The sequence below is a fragment of the Spermophilus citellus genome (genome assembly GCF_964194105.1).
Source record: "Spermophilus citellus genome assembly, chromosome: 11".
Lineage (NCBI taxonomy): Eukaryota > Metazoa > Chordata > Mammalia > Rodentia > Sciuridae > Spermophilus > Spermophilus citellus.
In genome coordinates, this window is record NC_138192.1 from 117,804,660 (window position 1) to 117,818,903 (window position 14,244).

At 35.1% G+C, this 14,244-nt stretch overlaps 1 protein-coding gene across 5 annotated transcripts in view; it reads right to left on the reverse strand.

The window, feature by feature from the left end:
- USP37 (ubiquitin specific peptidase 37) overlaps window positions 1-14,244 on the reverse strand; it is an 81,479-nt gene that overhangs the window by 19,508 nt on the left and 47,727 nt on the right. For 4 of the 5 annotated variants that reach the window (XM_081260706.1, XM_081260704.1, XM_081260702.1 and 1 more), the window contains 4 exons: window positions 10,022-10,186; window positions 8,381-8,446; window positions 5,549-5,690; window positions 3,474-3,729 (listed from right to left, as the gene is read on the reverse strand). In XM_081260706.1, the coding sequence (XP_081116832.1) occupies window positions 3,474-3,729; window positions 5,549-5,690; window positions 8,381-8,446; window positions 10,022-10,186 (629 nt within the window). The remainder of the gene's footprint in view (window positions 1-3,473; window positions 3,730-5,548; window positions 5,691-8,380; window positions 8,447-10,021; window positions 10,187-14,244) is intronic. The other variant, XM_081260705.1, reaches the window with a different exon arrangement.

The following is a 14,244-nucleotide window of genomic DNA, read 5'->3' on the forward strand; positions in this document are numbered from 1 at the left end:
GAAAGAAAATACTTAAGTAGTGAGGTATCATAGAAACTCAGAGGAAAAAAAACATAATATTTTAATGTTAAGGACAGAGTCATGGGGACAAAAGTCTACTTGGAGAGGGTGGTGTTAAGAAAACAGAATAAAAAAACTCAAGAAATTTTGCTGTAATGGGCAAATTTCAGATTTACATTTCAATTTTTTTTTCTTTAAAAAGAGTGAACTGTATACAGGAGGTTAAATGCTTTTATAAACTTAATTGTCATCATCTTCATCTTCCTTCTTTTTCTTGCTTTTTTTTCAGGTATGGCAATTCCCATTTTGTCATTATTAGGTTTTCCTCTACCTTGGTGTGCAGCAATATCCTTTTTGTATTTTTATTCAGATGACTAGCCTTCTGTTCATAATGCTGCTGGTCATTTGTAGCAGTGTTGTTCCATATCTCTCCCAATTGCTTTTCAATGTTAAAAATGGAGGGCTGGGGATACAGCTTAGTTGGTAGAGTGCTTACCTTGCATGCACAGAGCCCTGGGTTTAATCCCCAGCACCACAAAAAAAGGGGGGAAAGGTGGGACAGAATTCTCCTTTGAATTTTGGGTGATACTCAGAACAAAATAAGAAAAGAGGCCAAAGGAGGTCTGTAAGTGCACTGGGGTTTAGGAGAGACAAAGATTTTCTTTTTCTCTCTCTCTCTCTCTCTTTTTTTTTTAATATGAGGCCTTGCCTGCCTTTGCCATATCTTCAAATTTATTTTTTCTATTTATTTATTTATTTTTTTAAGCAGGCATGCTCTTACCTCTGAGTACTTGTTAGAGGTGTTTGGGTGTTTCTCTTCTTGTATTCCTTATGAGGACTCCTTTGCCTATGTTTAGTTATTTTTCCTCAGTGAGTCATCAGCCAGCATGTATTTGGCTCTCACTTGCTCCATAGTTGTCTATATGGAGCTCAATGTATCACAAGGGCTACCAAGTGGCCTTTCTAAAAATGGCTGATACTAGGCACAATGAGGATAATGTAAAAGAAAAGGACAACATGGAGCTGGGGTTACGGCTCAGTGGTAGAGCACTTGCCTCACCCGTGCGAGGTTCTGGGTTCATTCTCAGCACCACAAAATAAATAAATATATAAATAAACAAGCAAATAGATAAATAAATAAAATAAAGGCATTGTGTCCAACTACAACTAAAAAATAAATATTAAAAAAAAAAAGAGGACTGGGATTGTGGCTCAGAAGGAGAGTGTTCGCCTCGCATTCATGGGGCACTGGGTTCGATTCAGCACCACATAAAAAATTTTTAAAAAGGGGAAGACTTTACAGCAGGAGAACTGGGAAAGCACAAGGGTATAAGATTCCTGCAATGAGCAAAGGAACTGGCTTTAATCAAGAACAGGGATATTCTCCCATACATCAAAATGAAAGCAGAATTTTATGTATTTGCATCTATTTTCTTTAAAAAATATACACTTAATTCACAAGCCTACTATGTATAAAATGAGAACCAGAGATTTCAGGAAGAGATCATAGGGCCTGAAATCTTTAGCTGCTTGAGAAGGCATGGGAAAGAGGCAGCAAGATGAGTTGTGAAATGGGAAGAGAAGAGAAAGAGATAAGAGTACTTAAATACGGCACATAGGCTGAATAAGAGGAAGATAGTGATAGCAAAGAAGGAAGAGTAATGGACTGGAGGTCTTGTTGTTAAAGCAAGAATATGATACTAGGTAAGCAGAATATGATACTAGGTAAGAAAGAAGGGTTAGAAAAAGATATTTGAAATAAAGATCACAGGGGACTGTAGTTAACAATGATGACAAAGTCTAGAAGAGTGATTCTCAAATTTTGCTGCCCAAGATAATCACTTGGAGGGCTTAACCAAACAGTCTGCCAAGCCCAGTCTAGAAGAGTGATTCTCAAATTTTGCTGCCCAAGAGAATCACTTGGAGGGCTTAACCAAACAGTCTGCCAAGCCCACCCACACAGTTTCTAGGTCTGGGGAGGGGCCAAAAGATGGTTCCAGCCAAGTCCCCAGGTGATACTGATGATGGTCTAGGGTTAGGGTTAGGGTTAGGGTTAGGGTTATACTGTGAGAAACACTCGGTCCAGGCTATGACTTCTGTGAGTTAGAAACTGAGATAAAAGATCTTTGGATTTAAGATCAGGAATTGAGAAAACAGTTTGTTGAAATAATCATTCATGAAGATGCTGAAGTGCCTAAGATGTCAATGGGAATAAGTGGAAGGTAAAGAACTAGAACTACGGAAAATCTCTGTAAAAATTTTTCCTCCGTAAAAAAATTTCCTAAAAAGGAAATCTGATGTCATATACTTCAAAGGAATTTGGATTTCTGTAGGATGAAAGGACAGCAATGGGTAACTAGGACAAAACCTTGAGGCTATGTTAAAGAAACAAAAACAAAGAAACAAACAAAAAAACCCCAAAACTAAACCAAAACAACAATAAAAACAAGAGTTCCTACCTTCAGAGATATGGAAATTCTTACATGAAGTGATATTAATATCTGTGATTCATTTCAAATAATCCAAGGGATAGGACAGAGAAGTGACTTAGGTATAGATGAAACAAAATTGGCTTTTTTTGGATAATTACTGAAACTGGATGATGGACACAAGGAGTGGAGGAAGGCTCATCATACTCATCTCTCTACTTTTGTCTTTGGTTCAATATTATTTTCCAAATGTGAAAAAAAAAAAGCAAAAAGAAATCTTTTCAGGTTTCAGTTACAATAAGAAGGTGAAAGGAGAAGTGAACTGCAAAGTAGACCTTCTGCCCATCAAGCCACCCTGGGTAGGGCTGGCTATGTAATTGGTGGGACCAGCAGAAAATGAAAGGAGAATTGAAGTTAAAGAAACAGATAATACAATAATGACCTATATTTCGCTGAGGAATGTGGCAATTCAAGAATAGAGTATCTATAGAGACCAAAGACTTAAAGTGTATTTATTAAACAAGACTGTCGTTCCCAAAGTTGCTATAGTGTGAACCACTTATTAGTGATTTTGATAACCTTATGTTTACCTCCACTGGAGTACATAGATAATCAAGCACTAATATAAACCAATGATATCTGTAGGTAGTCATTATAAAGTTTAACAAGAGAATAGGAATGTATAAGGACACTTCCATCAGTTTCTTGTTTCCAATTAAACCAAGGATACATAAATTCTTATCTTCTTTGATTATAAAATGATTTAAAATTAAATGGCCTTGACTATGCAAATGTAGAAAATAAAAATCTTGTGATATTCAACTATTCCTTTAATTTCCAAGATCCTAGGCTTGGATTATTTAGAAGCCATTTCTCACAATAAGGCTTTGAAACACACTTATGCTTTAAAATACTTATCTTCATTAAACCTAACTGGCTGGGCTGGGGATGTACGTCAGTGATATAGAGCTTGCCTAGTATGCATGAGGCCCTGGGTTCAATCCACAGCATCACAAGAAAACAAAACAACAACAAAAACTCTACCTGGATCTGTGACTGTTTTGGGCTTCTCTGTTTCTATAGTGTCCAGATTTTCAGGCATTTCTTGAACATCATCTTCTGCAAAGCCAGTGTCTGGGCTGCTGGTTGGTTTATCATCATCTTCATGACTGAGCGTAGGTGAAGCTTCTCTCTTACTGATCTCTAAGACAGCTGCTAGGAGCTCTTCTTCACTCATTCTGTCAAATCCTGAGTTTTCTAATTCAGACTTATCAGGCTCTATTCTGCATAATTTTGAATCCTGAAAGAGACAGTTACTTTCAGAGGAAAGCAGAATGTCTACAAATAAAGCATTCTTAGAGTTTAAAGAGGAAACTTTATTTCTTAAAAAGTTCTTGGATGCTCTGAGTTATTTAAAAACCAATAATCAGTAAAAAAATGATAAAAATCAATCAAAATAAATTGCCCAATAACAATTACTATGTTGTAATTTTTTTTTAGGTATTTTGCCAATCTATACATGGATTATATTGAAATATTCTTTTCATTACACCTATTATTTCATTTTAAATGTTGACTGATTTGAGAAAAATATAAATTAAATAAGATTATGTAAATATTAAGAAGTTATCTAATGAATAATTTTCTTCTTTGTATTTAGGAGAATTTCTGACTTTTATTTCTTATTCAAAGTAAGCAACCACAAATCATCTTTAGCCCTCTTTCCCCTGCCCCCAAGTGATGGGGATTAAATCTACATCCTTGCATATGATAGATAAGCACTCTTCCATTGAGCCACATCCCCAGCCCTACCTCTAGTTATTTTATCTATCTATCTATCTATCTATCTTGTACTGGGGATTGAACCTAGGGTCGCTTAACTACTGAAACACATTCCTAGCCCTTGTTTTTTTTTAATGCTTTGAGACAGGGTCTCACTAAGTCCTTAGGGGCCTCACTAAGTTGCAGAAGCTGGCCCTGAACTTCCAATCCTCTTGCTTCAGGTTCCCGAGTAGCTGGAATTATAAGCGTGTGCCACAACACTTGGCTCCTACCTCTAGTTTTTTTTTTTTTAAAGAGAGAGTGAGGGGAGAGAGAGAGAGAGAATTTTTAATATTTTTATTTTTTAGTTATCGGCGGACACAACATCTTTGTTTTTTTTTGTATGTGGTGCTGAGGATCGAATCCAGGCCGCGCTGCATGCCAGACGGGCGCGCTACCGCTTGAGCCACATCCCCAGCCCCCTACCTCTAGTTTTAAAGTAAGATGGAAAACAACTCAGAACACATAACTACTATAATTTTATTATTTTACCAAAAAGGAAGTTTTATTAAGTGTTAAGGTGGAAAATGATGTAGCCAGGTCTTCACACTCATATTTTAATCAATTTGATCACTCAGTTGCTCTGTTGAAGTACAATGTTTACTATAGCTCCCTAACACACAATTGTTACCAAAATAAAGGAAGTAACTATTTGAGAACCAATATGTAAAAGTAGACATGAAGGTCAATAGGAGGAAGTAGTTTGTAACATTTTAGTTCATGTATGTGTGTATATGTAGTGCTTTTTTTTTGGGGGGGGGTTCAGTACTGGGGATTGAACACGGGTGCTCTACCACTGAGCGAGCTACATTTTTATTTTTATTTTTTCTTTAATGAGACAGGATCTTGCTAAGTGGCTGAGGCTGCCCTTAAACTGTGGTCCTCGTGCTTCAGCCTCTCAAGTCACTCAGATTACAGATGTGCACTGTGCCTCGAAACAATTTCACTTTCTTAAAATCAGATTGGTTTTTGAGCTAGAGAATGTATACACTTTAAAACTAGTCTGGCCAGGCATGGTGGTACCCACCTCTAATCCCAGCAGCTTGGGAGGCTGAGGCACTAAGCAACTCAGTGAGACCCTGTCTCAAAATAGGGCTGGGGATGTGGTCAAGGGTCCCTGAGTTCAATTACTGGTACTCCACCCCCTCCCCACAGAAATTAGTCTGGACAGAGACAGTAAGTTTGAGATCTATTTTGTGTATTTCTTAAGTTTGCTAATGCTACTTATAGAAGGCATTTGTTTTCACATTGAGAGCTATACAAATCTTTGTGAGATGTTCTGATGAAAAATTACTTACTTTTTCCAGGTCTTCCTGCTGTGGTTCACTGCCTGACATTTCACAAAGTCTCTGGCTGAGGGCCACACAGCGTTTTAGTTCATCCTCGCTGTCTGAATCAAGGCATAAAGCCAAGGAGTTCTTGGACTTGAAGGTGAATTTCCTGTAATTAAAAAAAAAAAAAGTCTGATAAACATCTGTTTTTTAAAATTCTTTTTGATGTATAAATTTAAAAAAAAAAAGGGTTTCCATTATGGAAAATTATTTAAAGGAGAAAAAAAAGATACCAAAAGAGGTATAAATTTAAGCATTACCTTTGACCCAATCCTAAAGAGCCATGCTTTGAAAACTGGATAATTCTTGTACTATTATAAATAATCACTAAGACAATCACTTTGTGCCTTGTTTCTGTTTTGATCAACTCCTAATGAAGTTTTATTTTTATAGTTAAGTAGTCTACTGAATTCATGCAGGCATAACAATGAAGAAATGTTTTTGACAACAAAGTGCATGAGGACTAATGTTTTATCTTTTAAATTCTGACCTATGCACTTTTGAAATAACAGTAACATTCCACTTATCCAATTATCTGTAAATCAGATTTCTGGCAGTCTTTACCTTCCAGAATAGAGAAATTCCAAACTAAAAAAAAAAAAAAATTGCTCTGAGGAAGGTAGTTTGAAAGCCCACACATATACAGGGACCCTTTCTTTTCCATGAAGTGGTTTATAAAATATTGTAACCAAGTTCATCAAGAAATGAGAGAGAATAACCACAAAAAAACCCCAAAACTATAAAACTATTTAGTGTAAAGGTAAAGGGTCTTATAATAATTAAAAGCCTCTGATAGCAGTATAACATGAAAACACAGCGTAATAACTGACACTCATAATGCTGATTCTAAGTCATTAAGATATATTAAAAATTATCTTCAGTGTATTTAAGAATATAAGTAAAGTGTAACATTTTAGAAAATATTTTATTCAAAAAAAGCTAAAAATTTTAAAGGTAAATGCTTAAAGCTTCAGTTATATGAAAATTGATTTATGTGGAATACCAATCATTCTTCAATGATACCAGATAAGTAAGGTGTTACTGTATTATCTTCTAGGTAAGCTGAAAATAAACTAAAGGAAAAAGTGATAAAAGTCAAAAAAACTTTCTTTAATGGAGGTTAAGATAAATTCATATGCTATACTAAAGAAATGTAAAATGAACATTTGAAAATGCAATTAATCTAAATGTGAAAACTGTAAATAAACTTACAGAATGATGGCACCAAGAAATAAGAGGCCACAATGGAAACCAGAAGAATTGCATAGCAATGTAGATCAAAGAAAAGAGGCAAGTGGTCAGTGATAAACCCAGAGGTAGTCTGTCGCTGAGAGCAGCCAGGATATCATTGCACTCTAGCCTGAACACTTGAGCATCCTCACACCATGTGTTCAAAAGTGTTTTTCATAGAACATAGAAATAGCCAATTAGCCTAAGGTACAAACAGCCAATTAGCTTCTTAATTTCTCATTTCTGATTTAATGCTCACTAAGGAAACCTGAACTTTTAATTTGTTCATCCAAATAAAATATTTTGCTGAAGGAGGATGACACCTGATTACTATTTTACCCAGAGCCAAACGTGATAAAGGACATCATAGAGGAACCAATGGTATTCTGATTCGTAACTCAGCCTCTTTTAAGTTTGATCGGCATGACAGGTCTTCTAGGGCTTAAGCATTCTTTGTTGAATCTTTCAAATTTTCATACCAAATAGACCCTGGAGAACAGATGACATGCCAAGGTACAATGATGTCCAACGAAACCATCTGTTTCTTGCAACTATAGTGATTTGGTACATCACTTTTAGTACATAAGGAGTGCATTCCATTAAAAATTACTATATTTACAGAAGGCAGCTTGCCTGTAGCAATGAAAAATATTCATCCTTTAAATGCATCACTTGCTCACTTTCTAAGCAGCCAAGTGGTTTGCTCATTTGTATCTTGAGAAACGGGTAAGAGTATTCATATCGGTACCATTTCAGATTTCTAGTCATGTTAGTCATCTGGTTTTAATTGCACTGAAAAATAATTAACAGGAGGAAAAGAAAAGAGCAGTTCCCAAATGTCATTTTATTGTTATATAACACCCCCCAAAGCCCTTAAACAACAAATGTGTCTCTCTTCTAAAAGTACTTTGGGACATCAAATTTTCAGAAAAACAAATTTTAAAGTCAATGCCAACTATGTCAATTGGAATTGTTTACTCAGGAACTGTGGTTCTAGTAAAATCTTAGAGGAGTATAATTTCAATAAAAAGAAAGAAAGCATTTGCTTCCATCCTAGAACAAATCCTAAACAAAAAACAAAGCCATTTGCAGAATAGCTACATTCTAGTGCATGTTTATTCTCCTGTCTCCTTTCAAAATTCTTCCTACTCAGTGTTAAGAACGAGAAGACCCAAGCTAGCTAGCAACAGGTAAAAGATATTTGTAATCCCGTGCCTATCTTTGAGGAAGTGGGGCCTTAGACCAACAGAGTTTATTTTATCTCTTCAATTCTTAAAATCCTTTACCAACAATTTTTAGAATTTTAAGATGAAAATATTAAATATTAACAAATGGTAAGTTTTAAAACATTAAGAGAATCATTTAAATTTATTTTAAAGTTAAAAAAACGTCTTTACCCTAAGCTACATGCTAAACCAGATTTAGAAAAATTTTGGAAGTATGGTAATACAGAGCAATTAACATGCAAAAAGAGAAACAAGGGGGGGGGGCCGGGGGGCAATCTCAGATATTAGGATAAGCCAAATCCTTAAAATTACAAATTTTGGGTACACAAGAAATGTAACTCACTTTGAAGTTGTAGAAGGGCTGGTGATGCAGGAATTCACCATTTGAGAGGCTTTCAATGGTCTAGAACTATCAGAAAATTAGAAAATATATAATGTACATAATTACATTATTAAAGATATATATTTAACTTATAAAATGAATTATTCTATACTACAATCTCTTATACATACTCTTGAAAAGCACACAATTGTAATGCTTTTTTTAAAGATTATTAGCAACAGAGGCCAAGAGAATAAATGGAATACCATCTCTAGGCTCCATCTCTCTGATCTAATAATCTAAATAAACAGCTCTGAAATGAAGTCAAACACAATGCATACAAAAGAGGCAGGGAAAATTACCTTGTTTCATTTCTTTACTTTTAAGCAATAAAATAACAATAGCTCTCATTAATTGAGTATTATTAGGAGTCAAGTACAGTACTAAGAACTCAAGGTTTATTACCTCACTTAATGTTCAGAACCACAGTATTATTTTGCCTACAGATAAGTCAAGGAAGTTGTCCAAAGCCTGGATTTTAGGCCACTGATCATAAACATCAACATTTATGGCATGATACACTACTACTGCCAGAAAGAATAATAGCTCTACCAGCAGAGGGCAGTTTGCACCAAGTAAATACATCCACTCCAAATTAAAGCCAAAAGAGAAGAAAAACCAAAATTACTAAGACAATCTAGGCACCTGCTTTTCTTAGTAGACTCTTGAGGACTTTAGTGTAAACTTGTATTAACTTATGAATCCAAAGGGAAATATATTTTATATAACTGCATCAATTCATATTAACAAAAGTTTATTCACTTTCTGAAATGTCTATTCCCTAGTCAAGAAACAGCCTTTTCAGTTACAAACTGACCTTAGAAAAAACACTTTATCTTCTTGGATCTCCTCTGCAAAATTAAGTATTTGGATAAAATTTCAAAAATCCTCCTCATCTCTAAGTTCTAGACCTTTATGATTCTACCACACTAGAAAAGAACTACAGTATAAGGCATCAAAGTAAGAAGATATTCAGAAAAGAACGTGACATTCTGAGAAGTCCTAAGGTTTTCCTGGCATTGCTTTAATGAAGTAAAACCTTTTCTCATTGAGAAATTTCTAGGAACCACTGACGTTCTTTACATTGGTGATAATTTACATTTATGAAGGCATCATCTATTTTGGGGGCTCCAGTTTATCACTGAGTACATGGTTTCTCAAATTTGCATGTCCCAAAGAGTAAGATAAAGCATTTCTTAAAAATATTGAATCCCAAGCCTAATCTCAGAGTTACTGAAACAGAATATCCAGGAAAAGAACTGAGAAATTAGTATTTTAGTGTCTAGGGACGCTTATGACCAGCCAAATTTGATTTAAATTCCCCTATGTATCAAATGGTCTTCAAGTGATCTAGAATAGAAGCATTCCCTAAAAAAGTACCCATTATGAAAGATAACTAATAAACTTGGAATAATTTTGTTTAGGCATTTTCTTCAATTACTTCAATCAGGCAATTAAATGCTAAAATTCCAAAATAAAGCAAAATTAAAATCTCCTCCTTAGTCTGTTTATGTAGGAGTCATGTGTTCAGTCATTCTTTTGATTAGATACTAAAGTACGTTTCAAAAGAGAAAGTAAAGACGTTGTCCCTGAAGGACTTACATTGCCATATATGCACCCCAACCAAGAGTAAAAGGTGGTTTTGTATTTTCCGTGCAATGAGATGACAAAGTCAGGTATCTTGGAATGATGACTTGCTGCCCAATCTTGTTGTTAAGTGAGAGAGCCACATTGAAGCTGTATCGTTTCAAATGAAGAATGAGGACCCTAAAAAAAAACAGGAGATGATGACTCTATTGACTCATATATAATACAGGTAGTATTTATAGCTTAAAAGAGATCATTCTAACCACATTGGACAAACTAAGAACGCATTTGCAGCTGGGAATTAGCTCAGTGGTAAGGCGCTTGCCTTGTGTGCTTATTATTCCCAGCACATTTGGCCCAATTAAATACTTCAAAGAACATTCAGTAAATACCTGCCATGTGTCAGAGTCTGGGCTAGGTACAAATGAAAACAAAACCTGGACATGGTAGATTAAGGAGGTTCGAGTAAAATACATATAATTCTCCTAGAAAAAAAAATAGCAATAAATAAAACGTTGCTATTGATGTTGGGTTAAATCCCTACTTATTTCACTAATTTTAAATGGAATAAGTGTTGTATAGCCACGTGGTAAAATAATATCTATTAAACTGAAATGTTACATAGCCCTTACATTTGATAGTACATTAATTATTTCAAGATGACTTTTTATAATAAGTCTCTAATTTCAGAATAATTTTCTCTGAGGAAGCTAAGAGGGAAACAAAATTTTTTCGACCCACCAAAAATTGTACAAAACATCTGCATGCCATATCTAGTTTGTGAGTCTGAAAAGGCTTTTAGCTCTTTGGAAACATTTAGTTCTTTTTGGTTATCATTGCTGTAACCTTTTCCATTTCTCATACATAATGTAATATCTGCCTGATGGATTAGATACATTTCATAGCCCACAAGAACTTTAGAAATTGAATTTCAAAAATCTTATGGGAAAAAACAACTTCAGTCCAAGACAAAAAAAAAAAAAAAAAAAAAAGTCTGATTTATGGAAAATTGTGTCCTTTCTATTGTTTATAATTCTTCTTCACAGAAGCCATAAATTCAAAAAATTGTAGAGTTAAGTTATTGTGTCTTTAAAAAACCATGCTAAGCTGGGGTTGTGGCTCAGTGGTAGAGTGCTTGCCTGGCAAGTGTGAGGGTACTGGGTTTAATCCTCAGTACCATATAAAAGTAAGTAAATAAAATAAAGGTATTGTGTCCACCTACAACTAAAAAATATTTTAAAAAACCATGCTAAGTTCATGATCTTCAAATTTACAATGTGAAAGAACACAAGGATATGACTGTGAAGAAACCCAAATTAATGTCAAAAATCAAGTATTTTAACTAAAATTTCAATAATCCTCACCAGAACAAAAGGCAATATAAAACAGGAAGATGATAGTCAAAATCATCTGCAAAGATGAGACAGACTGAATAAAAATAGAACAAGTCTAATCATTAGAGAATCTTCTATTTCATGTACATTTGGAATTAACCTTTAATACAGGTGTCCCAGTAGGGGGAAAAAAAAAAATGAAAAAAATTCTCAATGTTTTCTTTTCCATTTGAAAGACCAAACAGTTTGAGAATGGGAAACTTATGAGGTCAAACTTGTCTGCTGCTTTCCTGTTAGTGACAGCTGGTAACAACCAATCCTTTGCCTTAAGATTCCTCCCTCCCTCTTGCTTTAAATACCCCAAATATGAAAAAACAAAGTCTCTTGGATAAAAAATATTGACTATAATCAAAACAATAATACTGCTATGATTTATAAAAGCAATTTCTTTGAAACAACTTATTATTTAGAAAGAAACAGATCAGGAATGTAAAAGAACTAGTCTCTAGGGTCTGAGTTCCAGAAACCCCACACAGAAAATTGAAGCTAATAAAACAAAGTACAGCAAAGAGCCGCATAAATACTTAATGTTAATAATAACCTTGTTTATGATTGATTCTATTTTTGGAAAGAACTAAAAGCTGTCCTGCAACCACACTATTTTTTTGTAACTAGCTTTGCTTTATGTTTCTTTATATAGTGCTAATACAGTGTAAGTTAATTTCATTCCCAAATCAGAAAATCTATTTTATGATTACAGAAACTTACTAACTTATTATTATTTAAAAAAATTTCTTTTGGTAGTGGGGATTGGACTCAGGGGTGCTTTGCCACTGAGCTACATCCCCATTTTAATTTTTAAAAATTTTGTGGTGCTGGGGATTGAACACAGGGCCTTGTGCATGTGTAGCAAGCACTCTACCAACTGAGCTACATCCCCAACCCATTTAACTTTTTGGGACAGGACCTCACTAAATTGCTGAGGTTGGCCTTGAACATGTGGTCTCCTGTCTTGGCTTCCCAAATCACTGGGATTTAGATTTCCAAATTATTTGGATTAAAGGCATCAGCCACCATGCCCAACATAATTTGTAAGATGCTCTGAGAAAGTAATGCACAAATTGCACAAAATTACTCTTTCCATTTTATTTTCACACACACATGTGTGTATGTGTCTGCAAGCAGATTTTTACTGACTGTGTGGAATAAGAAAGGGAGCCAGTTGTGGTGGCACATGCCTATAAACCCAGTGCCTTGGGAGGCTGCGACGAGAGGAGCACAAGTTCAAAGCCAGCCTCACCAATTTAGCGAGGCCCTAAGCAACTTAGTGAGACCCTGTCAAAAAATAAATGAGTAAAAAGGGCTGGAGGATGTGGTTCAGTAGTTGAGCACCCCTGGATTCAATCCCTGATAGCAAAAAAAAAAAAAAAAAAAAAAAAAAAAAAAAGGGAAACTATAGCACAACAAATAATAACAAATTACTGGTTGAAGAGCTCTAATCTGAAAATTCTAAATAAAAATGCTCCAAAATGTGAAATTTTCATAGCACTGAAATAATGCCACAGTGGAAAATTCCACATCTGCCCTCATTTGACAGGATGCAATCAAAATGTAGGTATTCTAAAAATATTATTTAAATTACCTTCATGTATATAATGTGTAAGAAATGTTAGTGAACATCACACTTAGACTTGGGACCTGCCCCCAAGGATCTTATTACATACATGCAAATATTCCAAAATCTGAAACACTTCTGGTCCCAAAATTTTGAATAAGGGATACTCAAGGTGTAACTAAATGTTACATATTATTAATTTTTTTAAACTTTGGATATACATGACATATTTTGACATACACACATGGAGTATAACGTATTCTAATTAGGATCCCATTCTTGTGATTGAATATGATGTGGAGTTACAGTGGTTGTACATTCATACATGAACATAGGAAAGTTATGTACAATTCATTCTACAGTCTTTCTTATTCCTACCCCCCCATTCCCCTTTGTCTAATCCAATGAACTTCCATTCTTCCCTCCCCTCCCCTTATTGTGTGGTAGCATCTGCATATCAGATAGGATTATTTCACTTAGCATTATAGTCTCCAGTTCCAAACATTTACTAGCAAATAACATAATTTCATTCTTCTTCTTCTTTTTTTAAACATATTTTTTAAGTCATAGTTGGACACAATAGCTTTGTTTTGTTTGTTTTTATGTGGTGCTGAGGATTAAACCCAGTGCCTCAAACATGCTAGGCAAGCACTCTACCAATGAGCCACAATCCCAGCCCAATTTCATTCTTCTTAATGGCTAATATTCCATTCTCTCTCTCTCTCTCTGTGTGTGTGTGTGTGTGTGTGTGTGTGTGTATCTATCTCACATTTTCTTTTTCCATTCATCTGTTGAAGGGTACCTAGGTTGGTTCCATACATTACCTATTGTGAATGGAGATGCTATGAACATCTATGTGGCTGCATCACCTGAATATGCTATTTTAAGTCCTTTGGGTATATGCCCAAGAGTGGGATAACTGGGTCAAACGGTGGTTCCATTCCAAGTTTTCTGAGGAATTTCCATACTGCTTTCCAGAGTAGTTGCACCAATTTGCAGACCCACCAGCAATGTATGAGTGAAACTTTCCCCCAACATCCTCACCACCAACATTTATTGTTACCTGTATTCTTGCTGATCGCCCAATTGTTACATATTATTACTGAATTAAAAACCTATTAGCTAGTCTCCATCATCACTTCTAAGACTCACCAGCTGCATCCTCTTGCCATCTTCTTGGAACTCTCAAGACCCTTTCTTCTTAACCATTCCTAATCACCCTTCTTTCTTATGCAAGGGTATTCTCATTTTCTAACCTTCACATCTTAGCTTGCTGACCTCTCACCAAT